General features: G+C 43.5%; 1 protein-coding gene across 3 annotated transcripts; it reads left to right on the forward strand.

The window, feature by feature from the left end:
- The first annotated feature begins 12,556 nt into the window (after nucleotides 1-12,556).
- LOC143773633 (uncharacterized) lies at nucleotides 12,557-17,556 on the forward strand. 3 transcript variants are annotated; one of them, XM_077261032.1, is made up of 8 exons: nucleotides 12,557-13,275; nucleotides 14,780-14,949; nucleotides 15,129-15,388; nucleotides 15,567-15,629; nucleotides 15,753-15,891; nucleotides 16,055-16,246; nucleotides 16,390-16,518; nucleotides 16,666-17,556. In XM_077261032.1, the coding sequence occupies exons 1-8, from the start codon at nucleotides 12,630-12,632 to the stop codon at nucleotides 16,675-16,677; spliced, it is 1,611 nt and encodes a 536-aa protein (XP_077117147.1). In that variant the 5' UTR covers nucleotides 12,557-12,629; the 3' UTR covers nucleotides 16,678-17,556. The 3 variants fall into 3 exon arrangements, with proteins under 3 accessions (XP_077117147.1, XP_077117149.1, XP_077117148.1); XM_077261034.1 differs by having other exon boundaries at nucleotides 16,669-17,556; XM_077261033.1 differs by having other exon boundaries at nucleotides 14,783-14,949.
- The last annotated feature ends 675 nt before the right edge of the window (nucleotides 17,557-18,231 follow it).

An 18,231-nucleotide genomic window follows, 5' to 3' on the forward strand; every position in this document is an offset into this window, starting at 1 on the left:
TAGGCGGACCTTGTGCAGCAGTGCATCAAGATCCGGATAGTCCCTCAGAAAACTCTGCACGACCAAATTGAGCACATGTGCCAGACATGGGATGTGAGTGAGGTTGCCGAGGCCCAGAGCTGCCACCAGATTTCGGCCATTATCACACACTACCATGCCTGGCTGGAGATTCACTGGCACAAACCACACATCGCTCTCCTGCTTGATGGCATTCCAGAGCTCCTGCGCTGTGTGGCTTCGATTCCCCAAATAAATTAATTTCAAGACGGCCTGTTGACGTTTGGCCACGGCTGTGCTCATGTCGGTCGTAACAGGTACACGTTCATCACGGGTCCATGTGGAGGTGGACTGTGACGGCTCCTGCAGCGATGATTCTGAGGAACTGGTGTAGGAGGAGGAGTCAATGCGTACAGAATGGATTCCTGCAATCCTTGGAGTGGGCAGGACACGTCCTGCGCCACTCGCACGGTCTGTACCCGGCTCAACGACATTAACCCAATGGGCAGTGAGGGAAAGGTATCGCCCCTGTCCATGTTGACTGGTCCATGCATCGGTGGTGAGATGGACCTTGCTACTGACGGCGTTCAGTAGCGCGTGTTTTATGTGTCCCTCCACATACTTGTGCAGGGCAGGGACGGCTTGCCTGCTGAAGTAAAAGCGGCTTGGCACATTGTACTGTGGGACTGCCAATGACATCAAGTCACGGAAGCTGTCAGTCTCCACCAGCCTGAATGACAGCATTTCCAGTGACAGAAGTTTGGCAATGCCTGCAGTCAGAGCCTGTGCTCGTGGGTGGTTTGACGAGAAAGGCCGCCTTTTCTCCCATGCCTGTACTACCGATGGCTGTAGACTGGGCTGGGAGTGTGTGGATGACTGGGAAAGTGGTGCTGCGGGTGGAATTACAGCAGGTCTCTGGACAACAGGGCCAGAGGTTCTTCCACGGCGATCCTGGGAGGAAGCCGAACCAGCTGCGTGTGAGCTGGAGGAAGAGGCAACACGAGCTGAAGAGGTGGTAGCTGCCGCTGTTGGTTGGCCTAGCTCTTCAGTGTGTTTTTCTAACTCCGCCGGGTGCCTGGTGCGCACATGTTTCCACATGTTGGAGGTATTGAGGTTGCTGACATTTTTCCCTCTTTTTACTTTGTGATGACACACCTTGCATTTGACATAGCAAATGTCATCTGCAACTGTGTCAAAAAAGGACCAGGCACTGCAAGTCTTGGGAGCGCCCTTTTTGGCTTTTGGAAGAGACATGCTCCTAACGGGTGCCAAAGCGGAGGCTGCAGGATCCGCAGTCTTCCCCCTCCCTCTCCCTCTTTGGGCCGTACGGGGAATCTCTTCCTCAGAGCTGCTCCCACCACCTTCCTGTCCCTCACGCCAAGATGGGTCAAGGACCTCATCATCTACACTACCCTCTGCCCCCAACTGCTCCTCCTGGGTAGTCTCAGCAGCAGAGCACGCACCAGTAAGTGGCACCTGAGTGTCATCATCAGCTGATGCGGCCTGCGATGTGGTGAACGGAGCCACTGGCCCACCCGCCTCTTCAGAGGAAGAGAGAAAAAGCTGTTGGGCATCACTGCACCCTGCCTCTTCTTCCATTTCTCCAATGCTGCTTGGCTAGCCCCCTGTTTCCAAGCCAAGAGATTCAGAGAACAGAAGTAGAGACGGCTCCTGTCCTGGGCTCTCTGTCTGCCTGGGCAATTTGGCAGGTGGTGAAGAGACAGATGGCTGCTCTCCAGTGCTCTGTGTCTGAGAGGATGTGGCACTAATTGAAGTTGATGCATTAGCTGCCATCCATCCGACAACGGCTTCAATTTGTTCTTCACGCAGCAGCGGTGTACGGCGCTCTGCGACAAAGCTGCGCATGAATGACTGTTCCCTTGTGAAAGTGGGTGCTGATGAGTCACCGGTGCCCGCAGCAGGCACAGAATCCCCACGTCCCCTCCCTGCTCCGCGCCCACGCCCACGTGCCTTACTCACTGCCTTCTTCATCTTGGTTGACTGATAAAGATAAGCAGAAAAGTACTAATGGATTTGTGTGCTTATTCCTGAACAACTCCTCCTAACAGGTATAAGAAACACTAATTTTCTAAAGTGTGGACTAGACTTTAATATGAGCTAATGTGGCCTACACAAATGTTAAGTGGTGTCACTGGTGTGTTTGGTGAACTTTATTATTTATTTATTTTTTTGGGGCTGAACTGACAACAGATAGAGCTGCAGTCACACGGAGACCGTGCAGACAGACGTAAACGGCGCTGCAAGGCCCAAAAACCCTCCTCTACGTTATCCTATGTAGTGTTTTTCCACAAGTTAGCTGGAGACGGGTGGAAAGACACTAATAGGAATTTTTTGAAAAAATGTGCAGCAGCCTGCACTACTTAAAACAAAATGAAAATTGATTTGGCGGTATGACGCAGTGAAGAACCCTGAGCTGGAGACAACCAGGCTATGGCTGCTCACAGACTGCAGGGCGAGCTGCAGTCACACGGAGACCGTGCAGACAGCCGTAAACGGCGCTGCAAGGCCCAAAAACCCTCCTCTACGTTATCCTATGTAGTGTTTTTCCACAAATTAGCTGGAGACGGGTGGAAAGACACTAATAGGAAATTTTTGAAAAAATGTGCAGCAGCCTGCACTACTTAAAACAAAATGAAAATTGATTTGGCGGTATGACGCAGTGAAGAACCCTGAGCTGGAGACAACCAGGCTATGGCTGCTCACAGACTACAGGGCGAGCTGCAGTCACACGGAGACCGTGCAGACAGCCGTAAACGGCGCTGCAAGGCCCAAAAACCTTCCTCTACGTTATCCTATGTAGTGTTTTTCCACAAATTAGCTGGAGACGGGTGGAAAGACACTAATAGAATTTTTTTGAAAAAATTAGCAGCAGACTACACTACTTGGAAAAAAAAAAAAAAAAAGAACAGTATGAGGCAATGAACCACCCTCCCTGAACTGAATACAATCAGCTATGGATGGCCTATGTGGCTGCACTCAGACTAGAGAGTGGGCTGCACTCACACACACACACACACACAGACCTTGCAGATCGCTGTGAAAACAGCGCTACAAGGCAAAAGCAAGGTGAATAGTAGGTGAACACAGCGGTTGCTAAATTAGCCTTTGGAAAGCACATGAAGCAAATCGCTATCTCTAAACTGGCCCTCAGTCAGCAAACAGCGTCCTGTCACTAACTGAATTCACAGCAGAGTGATCGCAAAATGGCGCCAGCGACTTTTAAACTGCATCATGACATCATTTCAGCAGCCAATCACAGCCATGCCAGTAGTTTCATGCCCTCCATGCTGAACAGGATGTGCCCACACTTGGAATCATTCTCATTGGATGAATTTGTGCATTTTGAATCTGGGAACTTCCGATTCCGGTATCCGATACGCGGCAAGTATCGGAATACCGGTATCGGAATTCCGATACCGCAAGTATCGGCCGATACCCGATACTTGCGGTATCGGAATGCTCAACACTACTGATGACCACTTCTACTACAATTTTTACCTTCTCCACAAAAAAACCCAGCAAAAGTAAAAACAACTATTGTGTATTAGGGGTGAGGCTTACCAGGGAGCACAATTTCAAAGTTATATGTAGAATTATTCAATGTTTGTGAATAATTTACACATTACAATTGAAAATATCATCCCTGACATCCTATATTTTAAATGTCAGACCAAGAATGGTCATGGAAACTAATATAGCTTAACCATAATGGGGGCTGAATGGTTTCAGTCAAGGTCATGTGAGAGATGCAACTTGCAACAAAACTGAAAGTGTGGAGTGCGTAGTAATGTATAATAATAATAATAATAATAATAATAATAATAATGCACTCCCCATAGTCCTCTATACAGTACAATGCATCCCCATAATCCTCCGCATAGTATAATGCACTCCCCACAGTCCTCAATATAATATAATGGACCACATAGTCCTCCATATAGTATAATGCATCCCTAGCCCTCTATATAGTATAATGCACTCCTCATAGGCCTCCACATGGCATAATGCACACGGTAGCCCTACATATAGAATAAAGCACCACATTGATCTCTGTATATTATAACACACTCCCCATAATCCTCCATAGAGTACAATGCACTCCCCATAGTACTCTGCATAGTATAATGCACCCCATAGTCCTCCATATAGCATAATGCAAATCATATCCCTCCATATAGTATAATGGACCCCATAGTACTCAATATAGTATAATGCACCTTATAGTAATCCATACAGTATAAAGCACTGCCCATTGTTCTCCATAAAGCATAGTGCAAACCATAGTTCTCAATGTAGTATAATGCACCCCCTATAGCCTTCCGTATAATATAATACACCCCCATAGTCCTCCATATAGTATAATTCGCCCCTAAGTCCTCCATATAGTGTAACATACTTCCTATAGTATCCCATATAGAATAATGTACCCAATTGTCCTCCATATGGCATAATGCACTCCCCCTAGTCCTCTGTATAATATAGTACACCCATAGTCCTCCATATAGCATAATGCACCCCATATCCCTCCATCTAATATACTGGTCCTCATAGTACTACATATATTATATTGCACTCCCCATAGTCCTCCATGTAGTATAATGCACCCCACAGTCATCCATACAGTATAATGCACTCTCCATATTTCTATGCACCGCCTAGTCCTCCAAACAGTATAATGCACTCCCCATAGTCCTCCATATATTATAATGCACTCCCCATAGTCCTCTGTATAGTATAATGCACTTCATAGTCCTCTATATACCATATTGCACCCCATATCCTTCCATATAGTATAATGGACCCAAGTGGGCCTGTGCAATGTGTTAGCTCAGTTTGTGTTTTGCTTCTGAGTTTGCCAGGCTTTGCTCTGAGTTACTCCCTCTCTGGAGGCTCTTCTCTGTGTTATTGCCTTGATCTTGCTGTCCGCCCTCCAGGAGGCAGAATATCCTGGTCCCTGTGTCGTTGTCCCTGTTTCTTGTCTTGTTCCATTTACAGAAACCTCTTGCTGCAGCTCCTCTCCACATTCCTTGTGGCTCCGCTCTGCTTAGCTTCTGCTGCTGCAGTAATCTCTTGCTGCAGCTCCTGTACATATTCCTTGTGGTTCTGCTCTGCTTAGCTTTTAATGCTGCACTATATCTTGCTGCTCTACTGCTCCTATCGGCAGCCTTGCGGTTCTCTTCCTGTGTGAACAGGTCCCAACCTGTTCCTTCATTCTCCTTTCCTTCTGGCTTGTTTCCGTACCTGCATCTCCTGTGTGAACAGGTCCCAACCTTTCCTTCATACCTCATTAATTTCTGCTTGTTTCCTTTCCTGCATCTCCTGTGTGAACAGGTCCCTACCTGTTCCTTCATACACCACATCAACCAGCCCTGTGTTCTCTGCCAGCCCTGTGTTCTCTGCCATGCCTGCCAGCCCAGTGTTCTCTGCCGTGTCTCTGCCAGCCCTGTGTCTCAGCCGTGCCAGCCTACTCATCTGAGTTTCAGCCGTGCTCTTCTGCCAGTCCTGCCTGATGCCCGCACTAATCCTGGTGTTCCTGTCTCCCAAGTGGGATCAGCAGCCACAGCCAGACATCACCCTGGAGTTGCACCTGGCAGCTGCCTGCTGCACAAGCCTGACCTCGCCATCAGAGGCTCCAGTGAAAACCCAGGCAGCTGTCATAGTCACGCCCCTTCCACGGTAGTCTGGTTTGTGGCACAGTGGGGTCACAAACCCCCCGAGCTCACGCCCACCAGTCAGGGCATGAGCGTGACAATATCTAGAGTGTATTCCTCAATGTTCCCCACACTTCTACATTACACCAGAAGATGAAAAGAAAGCGACTGTGTCACCCTGCACAGTAACAGGACCCCCCACTGCAAATAGTAACCTCAAAAATAAAATACATCACAGCAGTAGTAATATCCCTTAAATATCCCCTATAGTAATAACATTCCAGATCCTGCTCCCATATGTACTCCATTTTGGACCCCTCATATCTCATTCCTGGCCCCTTGTGTCTAATTCCCGGCCCCTTGTGTCTCATTCCTGGCTCCATGTGTTTCCTTCCTGCCCTCATGTCATCTCCATTCTGCCCCATATAACCTTCTATCATGCCCCTATAGTGTGACATTATAAATAAAGTAACACAAAAAAATTGAAAAGTTTCTCCTTCCTGGCCGTTGTCCTGCAGCGTCCTCTCCTTCATCCATCTGAGGCACAGATGTTCCAGGGCATGACAGTGATGTCATACGAAGGCGTTGTATGCACCGACGTCAACTGCAGGCTTGTGATTGGCTGGCGGCTGTTAACTATTGCTGTGCAGAAAGTCTACCGCATGGCAATAGATTTCAACTGAACCGGCCCCATACGCCAGTAAGCCTAGTTCTAGCGATGATGAGTCAAAGCAACAGTGCAGCAAGCGAGTACATTCTCAGTCTAGTGCTAGTGCCACTGTAAGTAATTATTTCTGCAACGGGTGTCTATCTGGACATTACAGGGTTTAGGGAGGTCGATTTTTAACCCCTTCATCCCTGGTGCTTTTTTCGTTTTTTCGTTCTCGTTTTTTGCTCCCCTCCTTCCCAGAGCCATAACTTTTTTAGTTTTCCGTCAATATGGCCATGTGAGGGCTTGCTTTTTGCGGGACAAGTTGCACTTTTCAACGACATCATTGGTTTTAGCATATCCTGTACTAGAAAACGGGAAAAAAATTCCAAGTGCAGTGAAATTGCAAAAAAGTGCAATCTCACACTTGTTTTTTGTTTGGCTTTTTGCTAGGTTCACTAAATGCTAAAACTAACCTGCCATTATGATTCTCCAGGTCATTACGAGTTCATAGACACCAAACATGTCTAGGTTCTCTTTTATCTAAGTGGTAAAAAAATTCCAAAGTTTGCTATAAAAAAAAAAAATTGCGCCATTTTCCGATACCCGTAGAATCTACAATTTTCGTGATCTGGGGTCGGGTGAGGGCTTATTTTTTGCGTGCCGAGCTGGCGTTTTTGATGATACCATTTTGGTGCAGATATGTTATTTTGATCGCCCGTTATTGCATTTTAATGCAATGTTGCGGCAACCAAAAAAACGTAATTTTGTCATGCTTCGTAGATGTGACGGGAGTCAGCAGTGCGAGCACTACCGGCCGCGCGGCCGGGAGCGCTAGTTAAATGCCACTGTCAATGTTTAACAGCGGCATTTAACTAGTTAATGGGCGCGGGCGGATCGCAATTCCGCTCGTGCTCATTGTGCGCACATGTCAGCTGTACAAAACAGCTGACATGTCACGGCTTTGAGGTGGGCTCACCACCGGAGCCCACCTCAAAGCGGGGGTTCTGCCAGCTGACGTACTATTCCATCAGCTGGCAGAAAGGGGTTAAAAAAAGGTTCTTCTCTGAAGAACTGTTAAAGGGTTCTCAACCACTAGGATTAACGCCTTAACGACCGCTGATACGCCTTTTAACGGCTGTAGTTAAGGGTACTTAAACCACAGTGCCGTTAATTAACGCCGCTGTGTAAAAAGTGTATAGCGTCCCCAGAGTCGGATTTTCTCCAGGGTCTCGGCTGCCGGGGGTAGCCGAGACCCCAGAAAATATGATTCAGGTCATTTTTTACCGATCCCCGGTTTGCGATCGCCATTATTAACTGTATAACAGCGACCGCAAAAAAAAGCGTGATTTACCATTTAATTTCTCTGTCCTCCGATTTGATCGCAAATCAGAGTACAGAGAAATAGGGTCCCCCATACCCCCCGATACTTACCAGTGTCTCCCGGTGTCCCTGGATCCTCCAGCTTCCCCTCATGGCCGCTGGCGCTTTCTTCCGGTAAGAAAATGTCGGGCGCATGCGCTGTGCACCCACCGAGATCTGCCGACTGGCACCCGGAAACAATAGGAAGATTTTTCCTATTGGTTCATTTTGGTCATTGTGATAGACTGTATCACAGAGATCAAAATAAAACAAATTATAAATGAACCTCTCGTTTATCACCCCCTTAGTTACGGAAAAATTATAAAATAAAGAAAATATATTTATTTCCATTTTCCCATTAGAGTTACAGTTGGGCTAAAGTGAGTTGGGCTAAAGTTAGGGTTAGGGTTAGGGTAAGGGTTGGGGCTAAAATTAGGGTTAGGATGGGGCTAAAGTTATGGTTAGAGTTGAGATTAGGGTTAGGGTTAGGATTAGGGTTGGGGTTGGGATTAGTGTTGGAATTAGGGTTTGGATTAGGGTTACGGTTGGGATTAGGGTTAAGTTTGTGGTTATGGTTATGGTTAGGGTCGACAATAGGGTTAGGGGTGTGTTGGGATTAGGGTTAGGGTTGGGATTAGGGTTAGGGTTGAGAATAGGATTAGGGGTGTGTTGGGGTTAGGGTTGTGATTAAGGCTATGGTTAGGGTTGGGATTAGGGTTAGGGGAATGTTGGGTTTAGGGTTATGGTTAGGGTTGGGATTAGGGCTAGGGGTGTATTGGGGTTAGGGTTGTGACTAGGGTTATGGTTAGTGTTGGGTTAGGGTTAGGGTTGTGTTTGGATTAGGGTTGGAGTTAGAATTGGGGGTTTCACTGTTTAGGTACATTAGGGGCTCACTAAACGCGGCATGGCACCACCTTTGATTCTGAGCTCTGCCATGCGCCCAAACTGTGGTTTACCCCCACATATGGGGCATCAGCGTACTAAGGACAAATTGGACAACAACTTTTGGGGTCCATTTTCTCCTGTCACCCTTAGGAAAATAAAAAATTGGGAGCTTAAAAATCATTTTTGTGGAAATTTTTTTTTTTTATTTTCACTGCTCTGCGTTATAAACTTCTGTCAAGCACTTGGGCATTCAAAGTGCTCACCACACATCTACATAAGCTAATTGTGGGGCTCTAGCTTCCAAAATGGGGTCACTTGTGTTTTTTTTTACTGTTTAGGATCATCAAGGGCTCTCCAAACGCAACATGACTCCCGCAGACCATTCCATCAAAGTCTGCATTCCAAAACATCACTACTTCCCTTTCGAGCCCCGAGGGGTGCCCAAACAGTAGTTTTCTTCCACATATGGGGTATCAGCATACTCAGGACAAATTGGACAACAACTTTTGGGGTCTAATTTCTCCTGTTAATCTTGGGAAAATAAAAAATTGCTGGCTAAAAAACAATTTTTGTGGGAAAAAAAAGGATTTTTTATTTTCACGGCTCTGCGTTATAAACTTTAGTGAAACACTTGGGGGATTAAAGTTCACAAAATACATCTAGATATGTTCATTGGGGGTCTAGTTTCCAAAATGGGGTCACTTGTGGGGGGTTTCTACTGTTTACGCACATCAGGGGCTCTGCAAACGTGACATGACGCCCACAGACAATTCTATCATAGTCTGCATTCCAAAACGGCGCTCCTTCCCTTCCGAGCTCTGCCATGCGCCCAAACAGTGGTCCTCCCACATATAGGATATCAGAGTACTCAGGACAAATTGCACAACAACTTTGGTTTTCCAATTCTCCTGTTACTCTTGTGAAAGTAAAACTTTGGAGGTGAAAAGATAATTTTTGTGGAAAAAATATGATTTTTTTCATTTTCACAGCTCTGCGTTATTTACTTCTGTGAAGCACTTGGGGGTTCATAGTGCTTACCACACATCTGGATAAGCTCCTTGGGGGTCTAGTTTCCAAAATGGGGTCACTTGTGGGGGATTTCTACTGTTTAGGTACCTCAAGGGCTCTGCAAACGCAACATGACGCCTGCAGACAATTCGATCAATGTCCGCATTTTAAAACGTCACTACTTCCCTTCCTAGCCCTGATATGTGCCTAAACAGTGGTCATCCCCCACATATGGGATATCGGCGTACTCAGGACAAACTGGACAACAACTTTTAGGGTCCGATTTCTCCTGTTACCCTTGTGAAAATAAAAAATTGGGGGCTAAAAATTCATTTTTGAGGAAAAAATAGATTTTTTTTATTTTCACGGCTCTGCGTTATAAACTTCTGTGAAGCACTTGGGGGTTCAAAGTGCTCACCACACATCTAGATAAGTTCCTTAAGGGGTCTAATTTCCAAAATTGTGTCACTTGTGGGGGGTTTCCACTGTTTAGGCACATCACGGGCTCTCCAGACGTGACATGGCGTCCGATCTCAATTCCAGCCAATTCTGCATGGGAAAAGTCAAACGGCGCTCCTTCCCTCCCGAGCTCTGCCATGCACCCAAACAGTGGCAAATCCAAACAACGTAGATACTCCAGTAAACAGTGGTTTACTCCCACATATGGGGTATCGAAGTACTCAGGACAAAATGCACAACAACCTTGAGGTCTAATTTCTCCTGTTACCCTTGTGAAAATAAATATTTGGGGGAGAAAAGACCATTTTCGTGGAAAAAATATTTTTTTTTATTTTTATGACTCTACATTATAAACTTCTGTGAAGCATTTGGGGGTTCAACGTGCTCACCACACATCTAGGTAAGTTCCTTAAGGGGTCTAGTGTCCAAAATGGTGTCATTTGTGGGGGGTTTACACTGTTTAGCCACATCACGGGCTCCCCAAATGCTGCATGGTGTCCGATCTCAATGTTAGCCAATTCTGCATTGAAAAAGTCAAACGGCACTCCTCTTCCAAGCTCTACCGTGCACCCAAACAGTGGTTATGTTATTTATTGACTATTTTATGTGACATATCTCTCTGATTTAAGGGCATAAAAATTCAAAGTTTGAAAATTGCAAAATGTTACATTTTTTTGCCATATTTCCATTTTTTCATAAATAAACGCAAGTAATATTGAAGTAATTTTACCACTATCATGAATTACAATATGTCATGAAAAACAATCTCAGAATCAGCAGGATCCCTTAAAGCGTTGCAGAGTTATAACCTCATAAAGTGACAGTGGTCAGAATTGTAAAAATTGGCCTGGTCATTAAGCTGCAAATTGGCTCCGTCACTAAGGGGTTAAAAACCTACAAGATCCAATATTTTGGAAACACTAGACCAAATGTTTGAAAACTACATTTTATTATCATTTAACCAAATCTTTTCAAGTTATAATGTTCCTTATTGAGCTTTTTATAGATATTTTGAATTGAGGCATGCAATAGCGCACCACTTTCTGCATCCCAGGCTGCACATATCCAGATATCCATTGATAGGGGTGCTCATCGCCCAGGGTCCCACGGTTGTGATATCCACGCTCTACATATTTCTGCTAAACTCTAAAATTACATGTACTCTACTGCCTGTTGAGGACAAATGGTATCAATTGATTCCTTCACTAATTGAAGAACAGTAGAATGACGCTTTAAAAGCTCATACCATAGTATCGCCAGCTGCACATAATAATCTAATAAAATTATATATTTGTCACCAATCTTAACTAACCCCATATAAATTATATCAGTTTGGTGGATTATCTTTGGATGATTGTCACAGGTGTGGGGGAACTGGGCGTGCATTTCTGGCATCTTACATGGAATTGTAACTGTATCAGTCTGTCATTGTAATTTTTTTTACTGTTAACAATATCTATAACCCTGTATGTAACCCCTTTTCACATGTACAGCACCATGGAATTAATGGTGCTATATAAATAAATAATAATAATAATAATAAATTGCGCGATGATAAGGAGACATTGGAGTGAAGAGACCTTTACATTATCACAGATAATTGGGCTCCAATTGATTGTGCTCCAGAACTTTGTGTCCCTGGTATTGTAGTTGAAGAAATAGGCTCCATTATAATAAAATATTTATCTGTGAGACTATATTCCTAAGACAATAGCACTGAAATGGATTGGGGAGAGATCTCCCACCATCACTGATTGCAAAAAGTTAGTTAATGACATAATACCATATGAAAATATAGTATATAGGAATAGAGGGTGTCCCCAAAAATTCCATAGAATTTGGAAGAAATGGTGAGATTCACCTCTAACACGCTTATCTCCCAACGTACTGACTTACTGACGTTTTTGTTACATTCCCTGATGTGCTCCAGGTGCCTAAATACATGGGATAAGATTCCTGATATAAAACGGATGAAGAAGAGTGTACTCCTTCCCTGAATTAATGTATAATTTGATCTCTGCTACATTAACATAATTCCAATACTTCAGATGAGTGCAATATCCTATATATTAATTCACTTTACTGTAAATGCAGTTACCTATTGTTAAATGTACAATATCTGCAACATTGTTTTAAAATGGATATTTACAGATGTTTGTAACACCATCTGGATTTTTATCTTATTGCTGTATGTTTGTAATGTTTATTACAAAGAATTCTTCAATAAAATAAGTTTTCAAACCAAAAAATTTCTGCACACAGATATTCTCTTAGGAAGGACTTTCATATTTCTAAATAGTCAGGGCTGAGGTTTAGCAAAAGTAAAAGTTTGTTTCAGCATCCTTCAAATTTGCTATCTATCGATCTATCAATCTATCTAGTAACCATGTAGCTATCATCTATCTATCTATATATCTCTATCATCTCTCTCATGGTGACATCAGAATAAAACCGATGTCACAAGTGATGTGATGACATCATCACATTCTATATTCCAGTGTTGCTGCCTAAGGGAAATCACTGCCTTACAGACTCCCAAGGGTGAGGTAGCCCCTTTTGTTTTTCGTGATCAGCGAAGCAAACGTTTTTATTCTAAAATGGATAAAGAGCGAAGAAGAGCCCAAAGAGATCGGGTTCTGAGAGAGAGGAGAGGAATAAATGAAGAGCAGGTACCATTGTTCGCTTTTGGGCGAAAAGACTCTATACAACCGAACATGGACACTGGTGCGTCAGAAATGGCGACCAAACGTCAAACTGTGGAGAAAATGAGGAAGACCAAAAGACATGAGATCCTTACAAAGAAAAGGAACATGGAGAACATCACGGAGTCTCCCTCTGTAGCCTCCGCTGAGCTTCAGAGGGCCATTATAATCTCTTTGAAAAAAATTGGAGATCTGGTCCCTGAAATACGGAGGAGGAGCAAAGACGCCATCCTCAATAAGCGGAGAAACATCAGCGCAGAGATAGAGCTGGAAGAGGTTCTCCAAGAAACACCAAGACATGTCACATTCTCCAGATCTGAAAGTCTGGAGAAACAAAACCTACAAAGAGTGGCAGCCCAGAAGAGCATTCGGAACAGCAGAGACTGGGTTATACAATGTAGTCTCATCTATGCCAATCCCATTATAAATGGGAATAGTGCAATACGGAGGTCCAGGACATCAGCTGAAAACATCTCCATCCCAGAGAGCAAACAGCTGAGCGATTCCCCACCAAACACATCACTGGATAAAGAGGAACCAGGTAAGATGGAAATTGCTCAGTATAATTAGACTGGGGTGAGGGGGATTACACTCCTAATATTATGTACTGGCCTCAATTATCAAAAGTGCAGAAAAATTGTCCTTGTTGTCCATAGCAACCAATCGCTACGCAGCTTTCATTGTTCTATAGAATGTTAAGAAATGGAATCTGTGCTGTGATTCGTTGCTATCGGGAACAGGAACGTTTTTGTTATTGGACAGTTTTGATAAAAGAGAGCCCAAATATTAGACATTTCCTTCTCATTTACATAATTCTGTTTAAAATTGTAATTTTTGCTCTGGAGCTATATTAGTTAACCCCTTCTTGACAGGGTAAACTTCGGTTGTTTTTCCTCCCTCCTTTGAATACCCTTAACTTTTCTGCCAATTTAGCCGTATGTGGATTTGTGTTTTTCAGTGGAAAGGGCTGTAGTTTTCCACACTTTTCAATGTTCTGGAAAATGGGGAAAAGTTTCAAAATGTGGTAAAATTGTGGAAAATAAGTCATTCAGCCATTGTTTTTTTTTTTGCTTTGTTTTTACTGTGTTCATTGAGTGGTAAAAACGACCTCCCAAAATGTTTCTCGACGTCAGTTATAACTATGGTAATAATGAACATGCATCGGGTGTTTTTTAATTAAGTGGTGAAAGGAATTAAAGAATTTTATTTAAAAAAATTGGAACGTGTCCCCATATTGCGAGGCATTGTATCTTTTTGATTTTGATAGCTCGATGGAGCTGAGTAAGGACCTGTTTTTTGTGTCAAGTTGTAGCTTTCATTGATACCTTTCCTGGGTAGACCAGACATTGTCATATCTTTTTATTGCAATTTTTTAGGTGGATACAGCGCCCTCAAAAAAACACAGTTCTGATGTTTCAATTTTATTTTTCTCGCTTCAGTGTTTACTGTTTGGGTTAATTAGTTATATTTTTGTATATTGGATTTATATGGATGGGGTGATACTAGATATGCAAATTTTTCTTATTTTTCTTATTGTTATTAATGAGGAGGCTATTTTTTTTAATTTGTTTTCTTCAGTCTCCTTAGGGGACTTGAACCTGTGATTTTCTGATCGCTTGTAATATATGCTGTGATAGAATTGTATATAGCTAAATGAACGTTCTCATATGAAAATAAGCCAGGCTTATCTTAACAGAAGGAGGAATATGAAAGACATGGGGCTTTCAGCAGGCTCAGGTAGTCATTTCCAACAATTGACCCCCTGCAGTCATGTCCTGGGGGAGGAATAATGGGTGCTGATGTACACAAATCAGCAATGACTTCATTTAAATACCACTGTGAGCATTGAAATGGTTAAATAGCAGTTATCGGAGAACGCTCTGGTAGCTGCAGTTATCGGCAGGTAGCAGCTATGTAATACAGTAGGCATATGCGTGGCATGGTGCATGCTCAGCTCCTGAGCCCGCTCCATACATTTGCTGCACAACATGTCAACCATTTCCATTGTGTTCACTAAGGGGTTAAGAAATCTTGTATCATCTCAGCAGATGGAATGGATAAGATGTCCCACCACACATCAGACATGCCGGCACAAGACCTTGGAGATGCCAGTGTACAGATTTCTGCACAAAGAGAACTGGTCCACACAGACCAACCTATGGACCTTAACAGTCTCGAGTTCTGGAAAGATCTTGGAAAAGGAAACTATGGAAAAGTAAGTGTCAATTTATATTTGTCCATGTTTCTCAATGTATCCTGCACAGATACGCAGGAGGGATGTACTTATTCATTACAGAATGTTCATATGTAATGAGTGATACGTGGGATAAACTAGTGACATATTGCATAGTAATAGATGGGAGTTTGATCTGATCTGTTGTGATTTTTCTCCAGGTCAGCTTGGCATCAGATCCGGTCAGTGAAGGACTGCTGGCCATTAAGATCATGGACAAGAGTTCTTGTGAGGATATAATAGATATAATATCTACAGAGGTGGAAGTCCTGAGACTGGCTGCTGGGTGCCCCTACCTAATGTCCATGCGGGCGTTTATGGAGACACCTACGGAGTATGCAATAGCCATGGACTATATGGCCGGAGGAGACCTGTTTCACCACATGGAAGATTCTATGCTGTTTAACACAAAGACAATAAGGTAAATGTCTTAAATACTGAATTAATAATCTGCTGCCCGCACATTGTAATCCTAGAGGAATGGACGATGACAAAAAGAGAAAAGAATGATGGGAAAAGGACACGTGTGTGATCTCCTCATGTTCTCTGTATGATTGTGTATGTAGCCACTAATCCATCCTTTACTTTCTACTCCATAGACTCTTTGCGGCAGAGATGGTGTGCGGACTCCAATTCCTGCATGAACATGGCGTCATACATAGGTAATCATTTCACCTCCATACATCTACCACCTGTGACTATCTGTTGTCTCCTTACATATCTATTGTAGAAAGTTGTTTTCATGAATTATCCTCACAATCAGTGTCTGCTCCTTCTCCCTGCAGTGACCTGAAGCCAGGGAACATCCTCCTCCAAGACACCGGACACATCAAAATCTGCGACTTTGGCTTATCAGCCATGAATGTTTCCGAGGGTGACCTAGTGGAGTACATTGTTGGCACTTTAGGTTACATAGCGCCCGAGGTAAGGAACATCTCTATGTGATTGGTGCCGATAGTAGGATTGAGGGATAATCTGATCCCAATGTATCCTGCTCATATCTAATCACAGACTGCTCCTCATAGTCCCTGTGTGTAACTCCCCTTCCCAGTATACTCAGCTTCTCTCCAATCTCATGTTCCCACAGATAATGGACGATGAAGGATACAACCATCTGGCAGACTCCTTTTCCTTTGGCGTCATCCTTTATATGATGAGTGTAGGGGACTGGCCATTTTACAGCAAAGGCACAATGGATGAATACCACCAGTCTCTGCGTGAGCACATCCCTTACTTTCCACCAGGGATGTGCAATAATACCATGGCTATCATAAATGGGGTGAGTAACATCAGATGGATAAGGATGATGAGGGATTACAAGAAGAGATAGAAGATAAGACGTGGACAGTCCATATACATTGTGTAATAACTTATCAGTAATAATACATAATCTAATGACTAATGGTCTCTTTCATTTTCTAGCTTCTCTGCAAAACTTCATCTGCCCGATTGGCCATAACATCATCCATGAGGTCCCACCCGTTCTTCCACTCCATAGACTGGAGCGATGTGGAGTGCGGCAGATCTGACCCACCATTCCCTTATTACTATGTAAGTACAACACATACAGACATCCATAATGTTTTCACTACCCAGTAACACACCCACTGTACACCTTATTGTTATATCCCCCCAGTATACTGTATATACTGAATGTGAGGAGCTGATTCTCAGACATATGTATTTCTCTTCTTACAGCAGGAGTATTAGGCTTATAATACTCAGCCCCATTCCAGTAACATCCAGGAATGAAGATTTACATTAATCGGATGAGACTACTAAACTGGACTTTCTTATTTCCCGGACTGTGACAAACCTACCGTACTTCCACCACATAACATCCACATAGATTTGAGCACCAAGCATCCAGGGATTTATTCCGATCGCCATATTTGGGGTCAGGAAGGAATTTTTTTCCCTTGATATGAGGAAAATCCAAGAACGAGTCCTCAGGGTTATTTTTCGCCTTCCTCTGGATCAACATAGCAAGAAATTAAAGGCTGAAATTGAAGGACGTCTTTCAGCCAAACTTGCTATGTCACTATCTGGACGACTCATCTACAATGTGGTGGTAAAGAGAAGACTACCAGATATGGACAGCAAGAAGGCAGCGGCTGCTCCTTCATCTACCGGATATTTACAGACAGAAGGCAGCGGCTGCTCCTTCTCGGTCATGTACAGATAGAAGGAAGCTGCTGCTCCTTCACCTACTTGGCCATGTACATACAGAAGGAAGCGGCTGCACCTTCACCTACTTGGCCATGGACAGACGGAAGGAAGCGGCTGCTCCTTCACCTTCCTGCCCATGGTCAGACAGAAGGCCATATGGTTAATGGCAATGCTGTAGGAATCCAGGAAAACTCCAACTAGACAGATCACATGTCACACATTCCTGCTCTTCTCCTTTCTGTCATGTGTGATCCAGACCTGGATGTCCAAAAACGGCACAAGTGCAGACCAAGGCCCGAAGGAGCTGATTTATCATCATCTGCTCCTTTCTACAGAAAATGACTGTATCTACAGACTTTCTTTTATTTATCATTGCAAATTATTAACAACTTTATTGCACAAATACATTTTTAAAACATCGATGTTGCTTTTGATTAGATTCTTCTCATATACAGACCTGCATTTCAGTATTTTTATAAATATCATGATCAGAGTCAGGACAAGGTATTTTGGTGCCTTAGGTGGATGAAGCCAATAGTGCCCCACAGCAAAGGAATGTTAACTATGTTAACAGGACCCCTAATGCAGCACCTCCCCACTTTGATTGGTCAGGTACCAACCTCTGATGACCACTTCTACTACAATTGCTACCTTTTCCACAAAAACTACCAGCAAAAGTAAAAACAACTATTGTGTATTAGGGGCGAGGCTTACCAGGGAGCACAATTTCAAAGTTATATGTAGAATTATTCAATGTTTGTGAATAATTTACACATTACAATTGAAAATATCATCCCTGACATCCTATATTTTAAATGTCAGACCAAGAATGGTCATGGAAACTAATATAGCTTAACTATAATGGGGGCTGAATGGTTTCAGTCAAGGTCATGTGACAGATGCAACTTGCAACAAAACTGAAAGTGTGGAGTGGGTAGTAATGTATAATAATAATAATAATGCACTCCCCATAGTCCTCTATACAGTACAATGCACTCCCATAGTTCTCCATACAGTATAATGCATTCCACATAGTCCTCCATAAAGTATAATATGTTCTCTGCTGTCCTTCATATAGTATAATGCACTCCCCAT

The sequence above is a fragment of the Ranitomeya variabilis genome, chromosome 5, assembly GCF_051348905.1.
Source record: "Ranitomeya variabilis isolate aRanVar5 chromosome 5, aRanVar5.hap1, whole genome shotgun sequence".
NCBI lineage: Eukaryota > Metazoa > Chordata > Amphibia > Anura > Dendrobatidae > Ranitomeya > Ranitomeya variabilis.

Excerpts from the sequence above, each read along its gene's own strand:
- LOC143773633 (XM_077261032.1), top strand. The coding sequence starts at position 12,630 with ATGGATAAAGAGCGAAGAAGAGCCCAAAGAGATCGGGTTCTGAGAGAG. Across the intron at positions 13,276-14,779 it reads ACTGGATAAAGAGGAACCAG|CAGATGGAATGGATAAGATG; the intron begins GTAAGATGGAAA and ends GTATCATCTCAG. Across the intron at positions 15,630-15,752 it reads GAACATGGCGTCATACATAG|TGACCTGAAGCCAGGGAACA; the intron begins GTAATCATTTCA and ends TTCTCCCTGCAG.